At 37.5% G+C, this 23,898-nt stretch overlaps 1 protein-coding gene across 2 annotated transcripts in view; it reads right to left on the bottom strand.

Moving 5' to 3' along the window:
• The window catches only part of SUGCT (succinyl-CoA:glutarate-CoA transferase), a 527,109-nt gene that overhangs the window by 342,580 nt on the left and 160,631 nt on the right, over nt 1-23,898 (bottom strand). For both annotated transcript variants that reach the window (XM_070425193.1, XM_070425194.1), the window contains 2 exons: nt 9,306-9,377; nt 258-355 (listed from right to left, as the gene is read on the bottom strand). In XM_070425193.1, the coding sequence (XP_070281294.1) occupies nt 258-355; nt 9,306-9,377 (170 nt within the window). The remainder of the gene's footprint in view (nt 1-257; nt 356-9,305; nt 9,378-23,898) is intronic.

The raw sequence follows: 23,898 nt of genomic DNA, 5'->3' as shown, positions 1-23,898 counted from the left end.
CATGCCACAGACAATCAATACATCTTGTTTATAGCACTGTTAAGACTCAGTACTTAAGAAGACAATTAAAATGCTTTTAAATGCATTCAAATAAAGAAAACACTTAGTTTTAAAATACCTTCCCATTAACCAATTTTGTGAGATGGAAAAAAAAATAGTCAAGTTAATCTAAATAAGCCTAAAAAGAACACCACAAAACACCATATAAATGCTAATGACATAATTCTTGAATGTACAAATAGTAGATCAAAGCTTACCGTGCAGATAATATTTTAATAAGCTCTTTTCTATTCTGTACCCGAAGGTGATTAGTTTTATACTTGCAGTCATCAATCAGTTCAGACAAATTCAAGATCTAAAAGAGAAAAATAATTTTAATGTATAACTCACAAGTTTTTCTCGTACCTGCCTGTGGGTACTAGTGTTCAAGGCCTACCACTCCCTCCCCAAGACCATTCCTTCCTGGTCTTTATCCTTTTCTCAACAAGAGCACAAAGGAAACTAGAGGGAAGAATCATGCCATTAGGATGCGTGATGCTGTGACTGTCCGCACTTACAGAAATCCTCTAATCAACATATATCTTGTAGTTACATTTACTTATTTGTTCCACATGTAAATAAATATTATCTGTCCTGCTAGTCCTATCCATGATGTTGTACAAGATGCTAAAATAAAGGCAAAACACACACACATTTACCCTAAATGCTCACCATTGAAATAATGTCAAATTTAAAGATATTCTTCTAATACAAGTACCACTATTTTTCTTTAATATCTCTTCCTGAAGGAATAACAAATAAAAATGCTTTATATACTCCCTCTTTGGCTCCTCCTCCATAAACGAAAAATCTATCTGCCAAGTTCCACTCACTATCCTACAATCTTAACAAGATCATAATAGAAGTATCTAGTGGGTTTGGAATGGATGTTTTAAAAACAATATGTGGAGGCAAGTTTGGCAGTTGGGTTGGAAAGTCAGGAGCATTTATAGACTAGGGTCAGGGCATGTCGCCTACAGAAAGCTTCACTACATCTATTAATGTATTTGCTTTAAATAAAAACATTTAATGGTTTCATTTGTTTCCCACAGTATAAATAAAATAATCCATTAATCATCTTACAAAAGAGCGAGAAGTAACTCAAACTACACTAAAAAATTCAAGAGTAGGGAAAACACACAAGCTCACGACACCAGCATTACCCTAATTCCAAAACCAGGTAAAGACATTACAAAGAAAAAAAATTATAGGCCAATATCCCTCATGAATATTGATGCAAAAATCCTCAACAAAATATTAGCAACCCGACTTCAGCAATATATTAAAAATATCATACACCATGATCCTGGGATGCAAAGTTGATACACTATCAACAAATCAATTAATATGTTATACCACATTAACAAAATGAAAGATTCAAATCATATGATTACATTCATAGATGCAGAAAAGCATTTTACAAAATCCAACACCCATTTATGATATTAACTCTCAGGAAAGTGTGAATAGAGGGGACATACCACAATATAAAGCCCATAAGTGATAAATCCACAGCCAACATCATAGTCAATGGGGAAAAACAAAAATCGTTTCCCTCAAGATCAGGAACAAGACAGAAATGTCCACTTTCAACATTCTTATTCCACATAATACTGGAACTTCTAGCCACAGCAATCAGACAAGAAGAAAAAATAAAAGGCATCCAAATTGGAAAGAAACAAGTAAAACTGTCATTATTTGCAGATACTATATATAGAGAGAACACTAAAGATGCCACCAAAAAACCTACTAGAACTGATAAATTAATTCAGTAAAGTAGCAGGATACAAAATAAATACCAACCTGATATCATACCATACTATAAGGTTACAGTAATCAAAACAGCATGGTACTGGCATAAAAACAGACATATAGATCAATAGAGCAGAAGAGAGCGCCCCATAAATAAAGCCACACTATATGATCAATTACTTTTTCATAAAGGAGGCAAGAACAGACAATGGGATAAAGATAGTCTAGTCAATAAATAGTGTTTGAAAAATTGGACAGATACACGCCAAAAAATTGAAACTACATCATATACAAAAATAAACTCAAAATGAATTAAAGACTTCACTGTAAGACCCGAAACCTATAAAACATAAAACAACACAACATAGGCAGTAAAATCTTGGACATTTCTCTTAGCAATATTTTCTCTGATATATGTATGTGCTTGGGCAAGGGGGGGAAAGGAAAAATAAACAAAGGGGAATACATCAAACTATAGTTTTTACACAGCAAAGGAAAAAATCAACAAAATAAAAAGAAAATCTAATGAGTGAGAGATGATATTCACCAGTGATACATCTGATAAGGGGTTAATATCCAAAATTCATAAAGAGCTCAAACAACCCAATTAAAAGGTGGGCAGACCCCAGCCAGTGTGGTTCAGTGATTGACAGTCGACCTATGAACCAGGAAGAAAAGGTTTCATTCCAGGTCAGGGCACATGCCTGTGCTGTGGGCTCAATTCCCCAGTAGGGGGTGTGTGGGAGGCAGCTGATCAATGATTTTCTCTCATTGTTGATGTTTCTATCTCTCTCCCTCTTCCTTCCTCTCTGAAATCAATTTTAATAAAACGTGGGGGGGGAGGGAAGTCCACAGAAGACCTGAATAGATGCTTCTTCAAAGAGGACATACAGATGGCCAATAGACATATGAAAAGTTGCTGAACGTCACTAATCCTCAGAGAAATGCAAAACAAAACTGCAAGGAGATACCACCTCACACTTATCAGATGGCTACCATCCGTAAATTAACAAACAACAGGTGTTGGGGAGGATGCAGGGAAAAGAAACCTTAGTGCACTGTTGGTGAAAATGCAGATTGATGCAACCACTATGGAAAAAAGTTTGGATCATATAGAACAATGGAACAGAGAGCATTTTTTTAGGTGGAATAAGTCTGACAGAAAAAGCAAATATGCTATGATTTCTTTTTTATGAGGAATCAAAAATACAAAACAAATAAACAAAATGAAATAGAGGCAAACTCCTAGCTATAACTGATGGTTATTAGCAGTAAGGTGATTGGGAGGTAGGGGACAATAAAGGGGAAAGTAAAAATGTCCAGTTATAAACTAAACAATTCATGAAGATGTAATATATAGCATAGGGAATATAATCAATAATATTGTAATAACTATGTACAGTGACAGGTAATTACTAAACTTATTATGGTGATCACTTTGTAAGGTATATAAATATTGAATCACTATGTTGTACACATAAAACTAATAATATTGCATGTCATCTATAATTAAAAATGCATATTAAAAGAACTAAATGGAAAAGTAGAAATGATCAGCAAAGAAATAGAAGATATGAAGAACCAAATGGAAATTTTAGAACTAAAAAATACAGCTAAATAAAAAAAGAAACACTTCACTAAGTGAGCTCAATAGCACAATGGAGATGACAGAGTAAACAATCAAAAAAATTGAAAATAGATAACTAGAAATTATTCTATCTGAACCACAGAAAGAAGAAAACTAATCCCCTCCCCCCAAAAATGAAAGAACACATCTTCAAGGATCAGTATGACAATAGCAAAAAGTCTAATATTTAGGTTATTGTACTCCCAGAAGGAGAGGAGAAAGAATATATGCTGCAAACTTCCCAAATTTGGTAAAAATTAAAAACCTACTGATTTAATAATTTCATAGAACCTCAAATAGGATAAACCTCACTACATCCATGCTCAAATACAACAAAATCTTACTGGTGAAAACTAATGACAAAGATAAAATTTTGAAACTCCCTCAAGAAAAATGATGTATTACCTATAGCAGAATATTGACTCAACTGATTGCAGATTTTTTGTTAGGAATTACATAACCCAGAGCAAAGTGGCACAATGTGCTTAAAGGACTGAAAGGAAAGAACTGTCAACCCAGAATTCTATACCCAATAGAAATATCCTTTTAAGATGAAGGTTAGGTGAAAGCATTCTTCCTCTCTCTTTGCCATTCTGTTTTGAACAAGCAAATGCTTTTTATTTCTTTTAGGGAAAATAGTACCTAGTAGGAGTACATGACATTTGTTTAGTGCTTAATAGATAAAGCACTTTTGTTTATGTTGTTTCATTTTTTTCTGAAGCAGCACTCTTTAAAGCACCTAAAGAATAATTAGAATGAGTATGATCATAACACACGAAGCAGTTTCTCTAGAAACATTACTTTTGCTCACTGTTTAACACTTCCAAAGAGAAAAGAGGTCCAATAAGTCAAATAAGGACACACGAGAAAAGAGGTCCAATAAGTAAAGTCAGTTACCCTTGAGTGCAGTCACAGAGTAGTGTTATATGTAGCTAAAGTATATTCTGGGTGAGGCCAGATTTATAAATTTAAGCTGTGATTTAATGAAGGCACTTGCTTTTTTAAAATTTATCTTTATTGCTTAAAGTTATACAGACGTACCCATTTTTCCCCATTGAACCCTTATAGCCTGCCTCCTCCCCCTGCCCCAGGCCTTCATCCTATATAATAAATAGGTGATATGCAAATTAACCCTCACACCCTCACAAGATGGCTGCCTATGACCAGGCAGGCAGGGGAGTTAGTGAGGGACGACCAAACGACTGAACAAGCAGGCTGTGTGGGGCAACCAGGCCGGCAGGGGGGCTTAGTGAGGGACAACCAAACGACTGAACAGCAGGCTGCATGGGGTGACCAGGACAGCGGGGGTGGGGCATGTGGGGCAACTAAGCCGGTGGGGGTGGTGCAGTTGGGGTGACCAGGCTGGCAGGGGGGGCCAATTGGGGGTAATTAGGCTGGCAGGGGGGGCAATGAGGGGTGACCAGGCCGGCAGAGGGGGGTAGTTGGGGGCAACCAGGCCAGCAGGGGGGGCAGTAAGGGGTGACCAGGGCAGTGGGGGGGGACAGTTAGGAGCAACCAGGCTGGCAGGGAGGGGGCAGTTGGGGGCAACCTAGCCGGCAGTGGGGGGTAGTTAGGAGTGACCAGGCCAGCAGGGGGGGGGGGGGCAATTAGGGGTGATAAGGCCAGTGGAGGGGGCAGTTAGAGGCGACCAGGCAGGCAGGCAGGTGAGCAATTAGGAGCCAGCGGTCCAGGATTGTGAGAGGGATGTCCCCCAAGGGTTCCCGGATTAGAGAGGGTGCAGTCTGGGCTGAGGGGACCCACGCCCCGATGCACGAATTTCTGCCTAGGACTTCTGGGTTGTGTTTGTGCTCATGAAATCAAGGTGGAGTGGCAGCAAAACAAAGGGTGTGCTTCTGTGTCTCTGACATTAGAGGGAGTTCCCATAGTTGCCCACATGTTTGGCAAATGCTCTAGGGTTAGTAAATGGATTTACTTCCCATATATGTAGGTGCCCTTTAAACCGGTTTTTTCTCTGTGCCCAGGTTGGACAAGTCTGTGTGTGGGCCCTTCAGTGATCCCTTCCTGTGCCCCATCTCAGACATATAAGTCAAAATCTTTGGGAATGGACATTTGCTATGCGTGCTGAAGTTGGGAGCCAATGCATATTGCCTCCAATAAAAGAAACTTTAAGTCCAAATAACTTTTAAAAGGATGTCAATATACTTCAAATAGGAATACCCATTAGAGTTGGCATCAATCAGCTGGAAATATCTTACATATGCTCACATTCCCTACTCTTCTGTATCATGTTAAGGGCCATAAAGTGGGATTTTTTATAAAGCAAGGTTCACTTTATATGCAGGAAGATATTCTCAACTCCAAGCTTTGAACCCAATGTTCTTGCCCTCACTCTAATCCCTGACATTAAGAGCTTCCTAACAGGAACCTCCCCAAGAAGTGTTAGTTAAGCAGTATATCAAATTTTACTTGGGGAAGAGATTAGGCCTAAGTGAATTCTACTCATTTGCGGCAGACAATATTGCTACATTTCTCCCCAGGAGGTAGGGAAGTAGAGTGGCCATATATTTCAAACTGGATCTTACATGGCATAAGAACAATGCTGATGGGCTCACTGTCAGAAACTGGGGATCTCATCTTCTAATAAAGCCAGCTTGAATGGCAAGCCTCTCAGTATGAGATATATCTGAATAAAAAAATACTTAGAAGAAACTCACCCACTACAGTTGGGAGGGGGGAAATCTTACATCAAAATAAGGACACAGGTGTCCTGACCAGTGTGGCTCAGCTGGTTGGAGCATCATCCCATGCACCCAAGGGTCACAGGTTCGATTCCCTGTCAAAGCACATACCCAGGCTGCGGGTTTGATCCCTGGTTGGGGCACATACGGGAGGCAACAAATTGATGTTTCTCTCTCATAGCGATGTTTCTTTCTCTCTCACTCCCTCTCCCTCTAAAAAAGAAAAAAAAAATCCTTGAGTGAAGATTTTTTTTAAAATAATAAAGTAAATAAGGACATAGGTGATACTTCTTAGGTGAAAAGGTCTTTTTAAAACAAGTTTACATGTAAGGATATAATTAGGAAGTTTGAAAATGCCAATCAGATTGCAATGTTTGCTCAATATGCCTAGTAAATGATGTAAATAACATTAAAATATTATATACAATTTTTTCTGAAGATATCAGAATTTTATAGATACTGTCTTAATGGTTCGAAATAGGAATTATCATTCCTAACTCACATATGGAAAAAACAAGGTCAGTATGCCACTCCCCAAAGCCCTCTGATAGCCTTTTTTTTAAACAATGTGTCATAACACTCAACAATAACTCATATTTTAGTACTATAATTTATGGCAAATATCCTGCTTTGAAATAAAAATCTTTTCCAATAAATGTTCTTATGGATATTTATGAGGAAGTTCAAAAGTTTCAAATTAATCAGCAATAATGAATCAAAAATAAAAAGAACTCAGTACAGTTATTTTCAACAGTAAAGAATATGTCAACCAGTGATTTCTCTCCTCTCCTCCCCCACCTTTTCTGGAGAGAGAAAACTCCAAAACATATGGCCCAGGAAGACAATCTGTACTCATTTATAGCAGTGAACTGGCTTTTACATCTCTGGAGCTAGAGTACACAAATGACTTCATAGGCAACAGCTTCCGTATGTTTCATATTTTTAACATTGACCGTTCACAATAAAGATTCTTTGATCCCAGATCAAATGTATGAATCAATTTTCTCTACACTTATTCAGAGAAACCATTATAAAAGCCCCCCTCTTCCCCACCTCAGATGTTCCAGCCCTTGCTCCAACCAGAACTATCTCCATTTGTCACCTTCTCTGTGGTACTTCCCACCCCTTTGCTGTGGTTTTTAGCTCTGCTCGTTAACCTCTCAGTCGAAAGAGGCACAGTAATAAATAAGTTTTGTACATAATAAGTTAACCACAATAAATAAGGTTCCTATAAGGAACTCATAGGCATCTTTAATAAAACTGAAAGCTCATGGTAGTATAGTTAGTAAAAAAAAAAAAAAAAAGTCCCAATCAGGAAAAACAGCCTCAGTAATTGAGGCCTTTGCATATATGCAAGGAAAAAACACACACATTTTGTTTTAAAGAACTAGATTAGCCCTAACCGGTTTGGCTCAGTGGCTAGAGTGTCAGCCTGTGGTCCTAGGGTCCTAGGTTCGATTCCGGTCAAGGGCATGTACCTTGGTTGGGGTTACATCCCCAGTTGGGGGTGTGCAGGAGGCAGCTGATCAATGTTTCTCTCTCATCGATGTTTCTAACTCTATCCCTCTCCCTTCCCCTCTGTAAAAAAAAATCAATAAAATATATATTTTTAAAAATAACTAGATTATATTTATGGCATTACAACTGGAAAAAGTAAACTGAAACCTAAAGCCTTAAGTTAAAAAAAAAAAAAAGGACCAAAGAGAGCCTAGATAAATGCAAAACATCAACATTTTTTTAAAGCCTAAGCATTGCTAAAAAAAAATAAGAGTATCTTCATCCTGGCTGGTGTGACTCTGTGGTTGAGTACTGACCTATGAGCCAGAGATGATGGTTTGATTCCTGGTCAGGGCATGGCAGCCAATTGATAATTCTCTCTCATCATTGATGTTTCTATCTCTTTCTCCCTCTCCTTTTCTCTTTAAAGTCAATAAAAAATATATTTTTAATTTTAAAAAAAAGAGTATCTTCAGCATAAAATTATTTTATGATTCCAAGGCCACTTTTTAAGGCCTTATTGAGGAGCAACATTTTTTATAAAACCATATGTTAAAATCTTAAAACATAGATTTTGCAGAAAGGCAATCATTAAAATACTTCAAATTTTCTAGGACTATATCCCAAGAAACCAGAAACACAAATCAGAAAGGATATATGCACCCCTATGTTCATAGCAGCACAATTCACCATAGCTAAGATTTGGAAACAGCCTAAGTGCCCATCAGCAGAGTGGATTAGAAAACTGTGGTACATCTACACAATGGAATACTACGCTGTGGTAAAAAAGAAGGAACTCTTGCCATTTGCAACAGCATGGATGGAACTGGAGAGCATTATGCTAAGTGAAATTAGCCAGTCAGAGAAAGATAAATACCACATGATCTCACTCATTTGTGGAATATAGAGAACTACATAGACTGATGAACAGGGACAGATCCAAAGATGGAGAAACAGCGATCAGACTATCAATCTTCAGAGGGAACGTAGGGGAGGATGGGGGTAAGGGGAAGAGATCAACCAAAGGACTTGTATGCATGCATATAAGCCAAACCAATGGACATGGACAACAGGGGAACGAGAACATGAGTGGGGGGGGGGGGGGGGAGGTTGGGTGTTAATGGGGGGATGAGGACACATTTGTAATACCTTAACCAATAAAGAAATTAAAAAAAAATACTTCAAATTTTTCTGGTGATAAAATAAATTTGGTAGACGATTATATTTGGGCCTAATTAGGCTCTCATTGTAGAAGAAAGGAGGGAAAGGAAGAAAAAAGAAGGGAGGGAGGGAGGGAAAGAGAGAGGGAGGGAGGGAGGGAGGGAGGGAGGGAGGAAAAAAACTAGTGTTGAAGATCCCTTTAATTTTGTTATTGTTATTGTTTGTTTCCTTTTGTTTGGACTGGCAGACAGGTCAGGTTTTAGAATAATTTAAGTTACTATCATTCTTTATTTCAAAATACAGCCCGATACCTCAGAAAAAAATAATAAAACAGTGAGAGTGCTGATTCAGACCCTGTACTTGGCATTTATAAGCATGAAAATGGCGTACTTTAACTTAAGTCTAACCAGGAGGCTCTTGCATTGCTTATATACTTAGCAACACTGTTCTAGGCAAAATTAACCTTCCTGGCTTTTTGCTAAATGAGTTGTTGCATATATCATCCACCCACCCCAAAGATCACCAGTTACCTTGCACACGGTAGCAAACTGTTGGTTATTTCCTGCTCCAACTACAAGATAGCCATCCTTGGTTTTAAAAGCCTAAAATAAAAAATACACACATAAATATATAATTTTATATATTGAGAATACCACAAAAGTTGGCTTTAATTTTTAAAACTTCTATATAAAAAGCTGGTTCTGAAGCAATTTTATTAAGTCAGTATCAACGAATTAGTATATTTTCCACTTATATTTGCATAGTGGCTTTCATTTGGGATTTTCAAAGCACTTTCTGGCTCTTCCAGTTTTATGACATGGGAGGAGGGAATAATCTAGGAAAATGAAGAAAATACTGGAATTTTCTTACAGCTCATAATGTGAAATTCTGTATTCATCACAACACGAAGAATGTTGAATTTTCCCAAAGTTTTGTGTTTTGTTTCCACTTTTTTCTTGTAGGACAAAGCAAGAGGGTACATTGTTTTCTACAAACGATATGAATAGATGGGAAAAATGAAAGCAGAAGGAAGGAAAGGGAAAGAGGAGGGACGCATGCACTGATGCAACTACATTTCATCTTTGAAAACCTCAGATGCAAACTTGTGCGCAGTTTTCACTCTTTAGTAAGTGAAAATGGACATACCTAAAACCTGGACTTCTTGTGGCTTATCTACCTGAAAATGTCTGTCCCTTTTTGGAGAAACAGACATTTAGTCAGCAATACTGAGAAGTAGTCAACATTCCCACGTCCCATAATCCTAGCCCAGTGATTCCCAAAGTGGGCGCTACCACCCCCCGGTGGGCGCTGCAGTGATCCAGGGGGGCAGTGATGGCCACAGGTGCATTTGGGGGCGATGAGTAACTGCTATTAAAATTTTTAAAAAAGTTAATTTCCAAGGGCTGAGTAATATTTTTTCTGGAAAGGGGGCGGTAGGCCAAATAAGTTTGGGAACCACTGTCCTAGCCTCTGTGGAGAACTTCTCAGCACCTCCTTCTCCACATTTGATCACAGTAGAGTTTGGAGGAACCAAACTTTACCCTTAGAAAGATTTCTTCCCACTTTCTTTAAGTAAATACATTCCTTTAGTTTCCCTTCTTTTCTATGTAAAAATTTCAATGTATCTTGGCCTACTTTTTCTTCTCTCACTCCTGCCTCTGAGAAACATGACCTCTATCTTTCTTAGCAGGGCTTACTCCCATGCTAATGACCTTGGTGCTGCTTTAACTAACATCTTCCAGAACCCTGCTCAAACACCTTGAACCTCTGTACTTCCACTGGATCCTTGTCTACCGCCTACTTATAGGCTCATGCCTACACTAAAAATATTAACAGCAACAAAACAGAATTTCTATCAATCCTGTCATCCCTCTCAAGTGATCTTCCCTCCATCTCTAAATGGTATAAAAGTGCCACCTGCCTGCCCTTCTTCACCACGCTGACCCCTCTTTATTATTTAGTACTGTTATTAACAGATTATCCCATCTTCCAGAAACCTGTCATCTCTAAGCTTCATCTTTAATCTCTCTTACTTGTCTTGCAGGAGTATCTTCTCCTCAGCCTTCAGCATTTCTTAAGCATCTGTACTTGGTCTTTTAGTTCACTTGCTTCTTATGGTGGCCACTAGCCACATGTGGCAATTGAATTTAAATAAATTAAATTAGTCACAAAAGATTATATATGTGATTCCATTCACATGAAAAATCCAAAATAGTCATATCTGTGGAGACAGATTAATGGCTTCCTAGGTCTAAGGAAGTTGTAAAAATCTGGGGAGCTACTGCTCATGAACATTGGGTTTCTTGTTGAGGTGATGGAAAGTACTAATATTGATTGTGGTAATGGCGGCTCGACTCTGTGAATACACTAAAAACCATTGAAGTCTATACCTTAAATGGGTGAACATATATGGTATGTGAATTATTTACCAATGAAACTGTCAATAAGAAAAATTAAATTAATGGTTCAACTCCACAGACACACTAGCTACACGTCAAGCATTCAATAGCCACACATGGCCAGTGGCTGTCATATTCGAAAATGTAGATGAAGAGCATTTCCACCATCATCATAGAAAGTGGTACAGTACTGGTAGAGTGGAGCTGGTAGATAGTATTTTTTCTTTATTCTTCCTACTAAGACTAACATGATATCTGAATAATGTCAATTAATAAATGGTTATAAATTGTTAATGAATCAATCAAGTGATTGCTTCCATGTAGTAGAATTGTGGCTAAAATGGATTGTAAGGAAAACAGTTTAACAGGTTTATCCTATTTACATTTTTTCTTGGTTTGGTAATGAATGCTACTAAAAAGATATCACATGCACTATTTTAAACATTCATTTGCTCTGTTCACAGGGCAAAGCAAAGTTAATGTTATATATAAGGCATTAGTGTTTCTTAAACTACCAAAAGGGATCTGAAATATAGCTGTGAGTGAGAGATGAAGGGTTTTGAGCGAAGATATCTCAACAAGCCATTGAGAACTATGAAGACACACAGGTTGTATATTTGCTCTCCTTTTTGCAAAGGAAGAGGAAGTTGGGGAGTGCAAAACTTATGTGAAGTACAATGTGTGTTGACAGGTACAATGTAAGGAAAGGTTTTCAAAAATTTAGATTAGTAACATGTTCAACAAGTTTACATTTTGGGGGGAGAGGTTATTTCCTTTTAATTAATGATGAAATGCTTGTTTCTTCCTTAAGCTTGAAACCTACCATGAAATACATCTTTACTGACATATAATTTTTTAAAACTTAAGCAGAGATAACTAATGATCACAGGAAAGTGAATAACAGCCAAGCCACCAGAATATGATTAGACTAAAAAGCACCTAATCACAGTCTTATAGAAATAAAAGTAAGATTATGAGGGCTTTAAATACTTATTTGGTCCCTCCTTTGTTGCTACAGTGTTTACTAAATATATTTTAATAAGAACTTTCTAAAAAAAAAATACTACATTGTGCTGTAGACTGAAATGTTATCGGTCCCCACCCCCCCAAAAAAAATTCACATATTGAAATCCTCCAGTGAGATGATATCAGGAGCAAGAACACAGCCATCTATGAACCAGGAAGTAGGTCTTCATCAGACACCAAATCTGCAATGCCTTGATCTTGAACTTCCTAGTCTCAACAACTGTAAGAAATAAATGTTTGCTGTTTAAGCCACCCAGCCTATGCTATTCTGTTATAGCAACCTGAGAAATGGTACTGAGAAGAGAGGTGCTGCTGTAAAAAGTACCTACAGATGTGGAAGCATCTTTAGAACTGGGTAATGCATAGAGACTAGAAGAGTTTTGAGGTACAAAATAAAAAAATCTACATTGCCATAAACAAACCATTAAGGGGAATTCTGGTGAGAGCTCAGAAAGAAAAGAAAGCACCGTGAAGAGAGCCTTAGTCTTCTTAAAAAATAACCTGAGTCAATCTGAATGGAATGTTGGTAGAAATATAGACGGTAAAGATCATTTTGATGAGGTCTCGGGTGGAAATGAGGAATATGTTACTGGAAACTGAAGGAAAGGTGATCCTTGTTACAAAGGCAAAAAACTTGGCTGAACTGTGTTCATGCTCTAGTATTTCATGAAAGGCAGAACTTGCTAGTGATGAAACTGGATGTTTAGCTAAAGCTCTTTCTAAGCAACATGTTGAAGGTACAACTTGGCTCCTCCTGACTGCTTATAGTACAATGTGAAAAAAGACAAATGACTCAAAGGTAAAATTATTAAGCAAAAAGAAAACAGAAACTAAGGATTTGAAAATTCTCTATCTATAGGGTGTCCCCAAAAAATGTATACACACACTTTGAATAATTATGAAGGCAGTGTTTCTTAAAATACATTTCACTTTCAAAATTGAGCTATCAGCTGTTAAAGTATGTAATACACTTTTGGGACACTCTATGTTGTGAAAAAATGAGAAATTATGGTCAGAAGAAAACATTAAGGGTGTGGCCAAGTGACCATTTGATAAGAGCATACCCTTTAGCAGGGGAATGAATAAACTGTGATACATCCAGACAATGGAATATTACTCATAAAAAGAAATGAGCTATCAAGCCATGAAAAGACATGGAGGAATCTTAAATAAATATTAAGTGAAAGAAGCCAATCTAAAAAACTATATGTTACATGATCCCAAGTATATGACACTCTGGAAAAGGAAAAACTATTTTTACAATATAAAGATCAGTGGTTGCTGGAGCAGGATGGGGAGGAAGGATGAATAGGTAGCGCACAGAGGATTTTTAGGGCAATGAAAATACTCAGTGTTACACCATAATGATGGATTCATGTCATTATACATTTGTCCAAACCAATGGAATGTATACCAAGAGTGAACCCTAATATAAACAATGGACTTGGAATGATCATTATGTGTCAGTGTAGGTTCATCAATTGTAACAAATATACCACTCCTGGGTAAGGGGTACGTGGATGTTGATAATGGGGGAGACTTTACATGTGTGGGAGAAAGTGGTATGATGGGAAATTTCTGTTCTTTTTGTTCAATTTTGCTGTGAACCTAAAATTGCTCTAAAAATCATTTTTTTAAGAAGGACAATAGGGGATGGAGCTGGAAAGCATTATGCTAAGTGAAATAAGCCAGTCAATGAAGGAAAAATACCACATGATCTCACTCATTCATGGATAATAGAGACCATTATAAACTTTTGAACAATAATAGTTACAGAGGCAGAGCTGCCTCACAGAGATTGTCAAACTACAGCGGGAAGGCCGGGGAGGGTTGGGGGGCAGGAGGGAGGGGGGTAAGAGATCAACTGAAGGACTTGTATGCATGCATATGAGCATAACCAATGAACATAAGACACTGGGGGGTGGGGAAGCCGGGGTATTGTCAAGGGTGGGGGAAAAAAAGGACACATATGTAATAACCTTTGTAATGCTTTAAGCAATAAAAAAAATTTTTTTAAAAAATAAAATAAAATAAAAAAAATAAAAAGGACAATAGGAAGCATCCTTATGGTGATGATAATGTTCTGTATCTTGAATATATCAATGTCAATATCCCGATTGTGATATTATACTATAGTTTTGCAAGATGTTACCATCGGCATAAATTGTACAAGGGCTACACAGAATCTGTCTCTATTATTTATTACAATACACGTGAATCTACAATTATCTCAACTTTTTTAAAAAATTTATCTTATTGTTTAAAGTATTACAGTTGTAAAAAAGAGGTCAGCATTTTTATTTTTATTTTTCCAAAACATGCTGCTATATAATATTAGAGCCCTGACAACAGAGATGGAAGGAAATAAAGTTAAGAAATATTTAGATGTTAAAATCTACTACAGTTGGTAATGACTTGAACATGATAGTTAAGAGTTGAAATATAAGGGAAAGGAAGGCATCATGGATGGCATTTAGGTGTCTGAGGAGTTTTTATGATAATCCAGAGGAAATTTCAAATGAGTAGGTATTGGGGACCATATGAAAGCCTGAGCTGTAGACAAAACTTGGGAGTAATTTGCTTGTCACCCATTACTAAAGCCATCACATAGATGAGGTCATTTAGAAAGAGTTCATACTGCAGAGCAGGGAGAGGTACGGGAGCCAAGGATGAGTCTGAAGGCCACCCCCATTTGAAAGAGGGCAGAAGAGAAGTTAGCCAGAGAGTAAGATGCGCACTAACTAATGCCCACAGGCGGTCTTTCCTTACCTCAGCGAATGTGGCCCTGGTATCACAATGTCGGCAGAATTCGGTTTGAAGTGGATCAAGGGCTAAGTAACAGGTAAGGAAATGGAGGCAGCACATGCAAACATCCAAGAAGTGAAGAATGAGCAAGGGACTGAGGGCACAGGGGGAGCACGATGCAGAGCCTGGCCCCATGGCAGCTGGTGGTGAAAGTTCCCACTGGATCCTTCTGCTTTGTGATGAAGGAAGAGGTGAGGCCATCAAATGAGAGTAGGGCTGGGAGACATGAGACTAGAAGACTGAAAGGAGTGGAGACCTGCTGATGGATCATTACCAACAGTGAGAGAGCAGAGTCACCTGATAAGCACCACTGTCATGCCGAAGTGCTGAGAGCCCAATGAAGTGGTTTTCTTCCATCATCACTCAGTTACAGGGAATAAATTAATATTTACATTCAGTAGATTTAGGGTTCTATCAGATGGATATGACACAGAGATACAAGTTTAGGAAAAATACCCAGAACGTTACGGAGCAACGAACAATGGGCTGAGTATGAAACAGGTGGTGAAGACAGGAGGATTCTATGGATAGGACAGTGCATAAGAAATCCTGTGAAGTCAACAAATTCTCATAATAAAAGTAACTCAACATGCAAGGTGGGAAGGTCAGACAGTAAAATGCTTCATTCAGTGGTTATTGAAGTGAAACTACTTCAATGTGAGGTGAGAGCCACAGTAGGAGGGACATAGAATAGTTGCTGATAAAAGTTGGGGACTCAATAAAAACTTATTATTAAACAATTTCTATATACTGGGTTTTGCATAAAACGAACTCCCGCGTGCATTCCCAGCCCTCAGATCCTGTGCCTGGGCCCTCATCCACTCTGTAAATAACTCCTCATCCTCGGTTGCCTCAGTCTCTATACCAGGCATGGTAAGTGACAACAGGCCATGCACACCCTCACAGATCAAAAGCATCCAATTGAGCTGCAAACACTCATGACTAGGGTGTCTCTTCCTTGTGTAAGGAAGTCAAGCCTCAGGTGGAAAAAAAGCAATTGCTTCTGCATGAAAAGGTGGGAAAAGGGCAGTAGGAGCAAATATCTGTAGTTTTGTTTTGTTTTGTATTTTTAATATTTTTTAATCTTTTTTTAATTGTATTACGTATTTTAAAAGTATTACGTATGTCTCCTTTTTCCCCAATTGAACCCTCGCCGGCTACCCCCACCCTCCAGGACAAGCTCCCACCGTCCCAGTGTCCATGTCTACTGGTTATGCTAATATGCATGCATACCAGTCCTTTGGTTGATCTCTAACCCCCCACCCTCCCCTGCCTTCCCTCTGAGGTTGGATGGTCTGTTTGGTGTTTCTTTGTCTCTGGATCTATTTTTGTTCATCAGTTTATGTTGTTCATTATATCCCACATATGAGTGAGATCATGTGATATTTATCTTTAGTTTTAAAAAGACAAAGCCAGAACTAAGCTTTTCCACAGAGGAGACCAGATTTTATTATTCCTGAGGAAAGATGCTTTTTTCTGTGGGTTGTGCTCATCCAAGGGTGACAAGTTTCACTGGTTGGAAGGTCACGCAGAAATGAGATAATTCTCTTCACATTCTAGTCATGATAAACCTCCTCTCTTTGGAGAGAGGTGTTTTTCAGGCTGAGGAAATATTTATTGGTAAAGGATTAGATGTCCCAAGGAAATGGCACAAGTCATCACATTGGAAGATATGGAAAGAGCATGAGGGTTCAGAGTTTAGCTCCTCTAGTTAGAGCAGTTTCAGATGTGAAATGTGACCATACGAATGACTGGGGGGTAAAGATGTGAAATACAGGAGCAGGGAATAGTGAGCAGATGTGAAGGCAGAGAAATAGGAGGGTCAGTCTGGAATTCCCATTGTTCTTGGAAGTTTCTGTTCTTCCCAGATGCTCCGCTTTCTGAGCTTCTAGGCATGCTGACCCCATCTGATGATGCCCTAACTACTGAGCTTTCAAAATATAAAACCACATGAGGAAGTTCTGCATCAACTTAATCTATCAGATGATCGAATAGAAAAAAGAAAAACTGGAACCTTCTGCGTCACCCTCGTAAGCTACCCGTGTTGATTTATCAATATTTTCTCTGGTCTAAATAAAGTGCATATAATTGGTAGTGTCTACTTCAAAAAAAAAGAACACAAATGTTAAGCCTTTGGGTTACTTAATTTTGAACACCACATTCTTCCACAAAAGGTAACCCTTGCTAAATGACTTCATCATTCACTGGAAAAAGACATTCCATGAAGTTTAACTCACTGCCATGAGAATGTTCTCTGGAATGTCAAGCAGTCACTGGCTTTGGGACTGGGAGAGTACATTGTGACAAATATAGAGCACTATTTCCTATCACCAACACTTCAGTTCACCTTATGGTGTTAGAGCTGGCTGAGCCAGATGGCTATGAGGCACAAACTGCTTACCAGTCAAGAACAGTGTCATCTATGAAATAGAACTGTGTAACAAGTGGTAAATGAGCCCAGGAATACCTAATTATTTTGTATTAGGTTCAGGTGTTACACAATCATATACTTTATAAACTGTTCCCCTAATATTTCCAGTACCCACCTGGCACCATATATTTGTAAGTCCCAATTTTTACTTCTCAATCCCTTCACCTTTTGCACCCAGTCCCCCAATGCCCCTCCCCTCCAACAACCATCAGTCTGTTCTCTGTATTTATGAGTCTGTTTCTGTTTTGTTTGTTCATTAATATTGTTCTTTAGATTCCACATATAAGTGAAATCATATAGTATTTGTCTTTCTCTGGCTGACTTATTTCACTTAGAATAATACCCTCTAGTTTCCTTTGCTGTCACAAATGGTAAGATTTCATTCTTTGTTATTCCATTGTGTATATGTACCACCACTTTACCCACTCATCTTTTGATAGGCATTTGGGCTGCTTCCATAGCTTGGCTATTGTAAAAAAAAATGCTTTAATGAGCATACGGATGCATATATTCTTTTGAATTAGTGTTTTGGATTTCTTCAGATAAATATCCAGAAGTGGAATCACTGGGTCATGAGGCAGTCCCATTTTTAAATTTTTGAGGTAACTACATAATGCTTTCCACAGTGACTGCATTAACCTGCATTCCCACCAACAGTGTATGAGGGTTCCCTTTTCTCCACATCCTCTCCAACACTTGTAGTTTGTGGATCTGTTAATGATAGCCATTCTAACAGAGGTGAGGTGATATCTCATTGCAATTTTAATTTCCATTTCTGTGATGATTAGTGACATTGAGCATATTTACATATGTCTATTGGCCATCTGTATGTCCTCTTTGAAAGTGTCTATTAAGGTCCTCCACTTATTTTTTAATTGGATTGTTTGGGGGTTTTTTGGTGTTAAGTTGTATGAATTCTTTACAAATTTTAGATATTAACCCCTTATCAGATATATCATTAGAGAACATGTTCTCCCATTCAGTGGGTTCTCTTTTAATTTTGTTGATAGTTTCCTTTTTGGTGTGTAAAAACTTTTTAGTTTGATGTAGTCCCACTGGTTCTTATCTCTTTTGTTTCCCTTGCTGGAGCAGATATAGCAGGGGGGAAAAATTACTAAGAGGATGTCCAAGATTTTACAGCCTATTTTTTCTTCTAGGAGATTTAGAATTTTGAGTCTTACATTTAAGTCTTTAATCCATTTTGAGTTTATTCTGTAAGTGGTATAAAAAGGTGGTCTAGTTTCATATTGTTATGTGTATCTATCCAATTTACCTAACACCATTTATTGAATAGACTGTGTTTACCCTATTGCATGTTCTTACCTTCTTTGTCAAATATTAAATGACCATATAGGCATGGGTTTATTTCTAGGCTCTCCACATTGTGCCATTGATCTATATGTCTGTTTTTATGCCAATACCATGCCGTTTTGATTACAAAAGCCTTGTAGTATAGTTTGATATAAGGTAGCACAATTCCTCCAACTTTGTTGTTCTTCCTCAGATTGCTATCACTATTTGGTGTCTTTTGTGTTCCATATAAATTTTTGGATTATTTGTTCTACTGCTGTGAAATACACCATTGGTATTTTGATAGGAATTGCGATGAATCTATAGATTGCTTTGGGTAGGATGGACATTTTAATGATGCTAATTCTTCATATCCATGGCCATGGTACTTGCTTCCATTTATTTATATCTTCTTCAGTTTCTTTCTTAAGTGTCTTATAATTTACCTCCTTGCTTAAATTTATTCCTAGGCTTTTGTTTTTAATGCAATTGCAAATGGGATTTTTTCTTAATTTCTCTTTATGCTGGTTCGTTATTAGTGTATAAAAATGCAACCTATTCAGGATATTTTTTGTATTCTGCTACTTTAATGAATTTATTTATTGGTTATAATAGGTTTTGGTGGAATTCTTGGGGTTCTCTATGTACAGTATTATGACATCTGCAAATAATGACAGTTTATTTCTTCCTTTCCAATTTAAATGTATTTTATTTCTCCTCCTTGTCTGCTTGCTATGTCTAGGACTTCCAGTATTATGTTGAATAAGAGTGGTGAAAGCAGGCATCCCTGTCTTGTTCATCTTCAGGAAAAGGCTTTCAGTTTTTCTATGCTAAGTATGATGATGGCTGTGGGTTTTTCATTTTTGGCCTTTATTATATTGAGGTATGATCTCTCTGTTACCACTTTGCTGAGAGTTTATATCATTAATAGGTGCTAGATTTTGTCAAACACTTTTCTGCATCTATTGATATGATCATATGATTTTTATCCTTCATTTTGTTTATGTGGTGTATCGCATTAAATGTGATCTGTAGGTATTGTACCAACCTTGCGTCCCAAAAATAGATCCCGCTTGATTATGGTATACGATATTTTTAATGTATTGCTGAATTCAGTTTAATAACCTTTAGTTGAGGATTTCGTACCTATGTTTATCAGGGATATGGTATACGATATTTTTAATGTATTGCTGAATTCAGTTTAATAACCTTTAGTTGAGGATTTCGTACCTATGTTTATCAGGGATATTGGCTTATAATTTGTTTTAATGTCTTTAGCTGTTGTGTTGTTTTTTAATTAGGATAATGCTGGCACTGTAAAATGAGCTTGTGAGTCTTCCCTCCTCTTGCATTTCTTGCAATAGTTTGAGAAGCACAGGTATTAGTTCTTCTTTGAATGTTTGGTAAACTTCACCAAACAATCCACTCAAGGAATTTTAGTTATTGGGAGTTTTTTAATTACTGCTTCAATTTTGTTAATTGTAACCGGACTATTCATATTTTCTGTTTCTTCTTGATTCGGTTTGGAAGATTGTATATTTTTAGGAATTTAATCAAGATCTTCCAGATTGTCCAATTTGTTGGCATATAGTTTTTCAAAATATTTTCTTATAAGCCTTTATATTTCTGTGGTGTCAGTTGTTATTTTTCCTCTTTCATTTCTCATTTCTTTTATTTGGGTTGCTCTCTTTTTTTCTTGATGAGTCTGGTTAAAAGTGTACAATCTTTTTATCTTTTCGAAGAACCAGCTCTTAGCTTCATTCCTTTTTTACATCGTGTTTTTAGACCCTATTTTATTTATTTCTGCTCTGACCTTTATTATTTCCACTTTTCTAGTAACTTTGAGTTTTATTTATTGTTCTTTTTCTTGATCCTTTCAGTGTACAGTTAGATTGTTTATTTGATATTTTTCTTGTTTCTTGAGGTAGGCCTGTAATGCTATAAACATCCTTCTTAGGACTGCTTTTGCTGTATCCCAAAGATTTGGGGTTGTTATGTTTCCATTTTCATTTGTCACAAGGTATCTTTTGATTTCTTCCTTGATCTCATTGTTAACCCACTAATTATTTAGTAACCTTATTTAGCTTCCACGTGTTTTTATGTGTTTTCCGGGTTTTTTATTACTGATTTCTAGTTTGATACCCTTATGGCCAGAGAAGATGCTCAATATGATTTCAATATTCTTAAGTTTATTGAGACTTGTTTTGTGTCCTAACATGTGGTCTATCCTAGAAAATGTTCTATGTGCATTGGGAAAGAATGTATATTCTGCTGCTTTGGGAGAAAAATGCTCTGAAAATATCAATTAAGTCTACCTGATCTCGTGTGTCCTTTAATGCTGCTGTTTCCTTGTTGATTTTTTTGTCTGGAAGATCTATCCACTGATGTTAATGGGGTGTCATAATCCCCCACAATGACTGTATTACGGTCAACCTCTCTCCTTATGTCCATCAAGATTTGCTTGATAGCCCACTGGTGTAGCTCAGCAGCTGAGAATCAAGCTAGAAACCAAGAGGCCACCGGTTCAATTCCTGGACAGGGCACATGCCCAGGTTGCAGGCTCGATCCCCTAATAGGAGCATGTAGGAGGCAGCCAGTCAATGATGTTCCTTCCTCATCATGTATGTCTCTCTCTCTCTATCCCTCTCCCTTCTTGTCTCTAAAAAATTAATAAAATATATAGTTTAAAAACATTTGCTTTATATATGTAGGTGCTCCTATGTTGGGTGCATAATTGTGTAAAAGGGGTATATCCTCTTGTAGGATTGCTCCATTTATGCAGTGTCCTTCTTTGTCTCTTACTATAGTCTTTGTTTTAAAGTCCCTTTTTTGTGATAAAAGAATTTCTACCCCAGATTTTTATCCCATTTCTTTTTGCATGAATTATCTTTTCCCATCCCTTCACTTTCAGTCTGTGTGCATCTTTTGTTCTGAGGTGGGTGTCATGTAGACAGCATATATATGGGTCTTATTTTCTTATCCATTCAGCTACCCTATATCTTTTTATTGGAGCATTTAAGCAATTTTCATTTAAAATTGTTATTGATAAGTACATATTATTGCCATTTTATGCATTATAACTATGTTCCTCTTTTGGTTTTCTCTTTCTTCTTAAAGAAGCCCCATTAACATTTTTATGGAATACTGGTTTGGTGGTGATGAACTCCTTTAGCTCTTTCTTTCTGGGAAGTTTTTTATTTATCCTTTGATTTTAAATGCTAGCTTTGCTAGAAAGAGAAGTCTTGATTGTAGGTCCTTGCTTTTCATCACTTTAAATATTTCATGCCAATCACTTCAGGTTTGAAATGTTTCTGTTGTTAAACCAGTTTTATGGGAGCTGCCTTATAGCTACCTTACTGTCTTTCTCTCACTTCTTTTAAGATTCTCTCTTTGTCTTGCCTGGCTGATGTGGCTCAGTGGTTGAGCATCAACCTATGAACCAGGAAGTCATGGTCCAATTCCTGGTCAGGGCACATGCCCAGGTTGCGAACTCGATCCACAGTAGGAGGCATCAATGATTCTTTCTCATCATTGATGTTTCTATCTCTCTCTCCCTCTCCCTTCCTCACAGGTTGGCAGAGTTTTTTAATCTTACATCCTCTTCACCTCATGGGTGAAGGAGGACTCCCCTGCCCTAGAGTTAGAGGATGGCCAAACACAACACCCAAAGCTGGACAGGTAGGATCAACAGCAGTTTACTAGTCACATATACCCACAGCCCAGGGAGGACGACACTGTGCACGTACAGGGCCACATGGGAGCTGCACTCAGTAACAAAGTGAACAGCCAGGGTCAGGGGGAAGCAGGCTTGATAGCATCAAGAGGGCAGGGCATCCTCTGGTTCCCACAGAATGTGACTGACTTGTTTGATTAATTCCACTGGCTGGCAAGGAACTGAAACACTACTCAGGAATAAACAGAACCTGTGCCTGGTCTGTTAGTTAAGGAGACTTGGTTTGGCTCGGGAACCTCAGTTACTTGAGCAGAATGAGGACAGGAACTTGCAATTAAACCCACTTGAGGGCCTCCTGGCATCAGATGTCAAGAAAGGACATCATATTAATATTAGGTCTTATACCATACAGGGTTTTATTACTATTATTTCAGCATTTTAAAAATAACATTACATTATCTACTGGCTTCCATAGATTTATTTTAAATATTTATTGATTATTTTTTAGAGAGAGAGGAAGGGAGAGATATTGATTTGTTGTTCCATTTACCCATGCACTCACTGGTTGATTCCATGCACCTCAATCAGGGATCAAACCCACAACCTTGGCGCATCCAGAGGATGCTCCAACCAACTGAGCTACCCAACCAGGGCTCCACAGATTTTTTTTAAGTGGGTCATTATGCTCTATGTTGCTCCTCAAAGATAATATGACTTTCTCCACCTCTGGCCTCATTTCAGAAGATTCATTAGACTCTGATGTTGACGATTTTCAGTTGCCTGAGATTCTTGAATCTGTTGGTTAATATCTTTCATCGGTTTAGGGAAATTCTCAGTCATTACTTTTTCAAATATTGCTTAATCCCATTCTCTCTATACACTCCTTCTGAAATTATAACACGTGTTGGAGCTTTTGAGCATGATCTACATATATCTTTTTTTTTTTGCTTCCATTCTTTTCTTTATCCCATTACTTTTTCTATCTTGAACTTCAGTTTGAATATTTTTATTGACTTCTCCCTGAATTCACTAATACTGTCTTACTGTGTGAAACTTGTAGTTAAATTTACCTAATGGGTTCCAATTTCTGATATATTTTGGTATTGTTTAGTGTCCATTTAATTAATTTTATATATCTGTTGAAATAGCCTATCTTTTTATCATCACCATTATGACCATCTTTTCCTCTATTTTTAACACATTTATAATAACTATTATTGGAGTCCTTGCCTCTTATATTTAATATCTGGTTCATCTATGTCTGCCTCTATTGATTATTTTATTTCTTGCTTATCAGTCACTTTTTCAACTTTATCACACCTACAAATTTTCAATTACGTGTTAAACATTATAAAGGTTATATTGCTAAGCCTCTGGATGACGTTAACTTCCTATAAAATTCCACAGTGTTGAAGTTAGGTTTTATTCTGGCCAGCAGGTTGAATTACCTAATAGACTGTCTTGAACTTATCATGAATTGGCTTTAGCCTTTGTTAAAG

The sequence above is a fragment of the Myotis yumanensis genome, unplaced genomic scaffold (assembly GCF_028538775.1).
Source record: "Myotis yumanensis isolate MYYU_CA2020_CCGP unplaced genomic scaffold, mMyoYum1.0.hap1 SCAF_9, whole genome shotgun sequence".
Classification (NCBI taxonomy): Eukaryota; Metazoa; Chordata; class Mammalia; order Chiroptera; family Vespertilionidae; genus Myotis; species Myotis yumanensis.
Note: the sequence above shows the minus strand (reverse complement) of the source record. Positions and strands in the feature narration are given on the sequence as shown.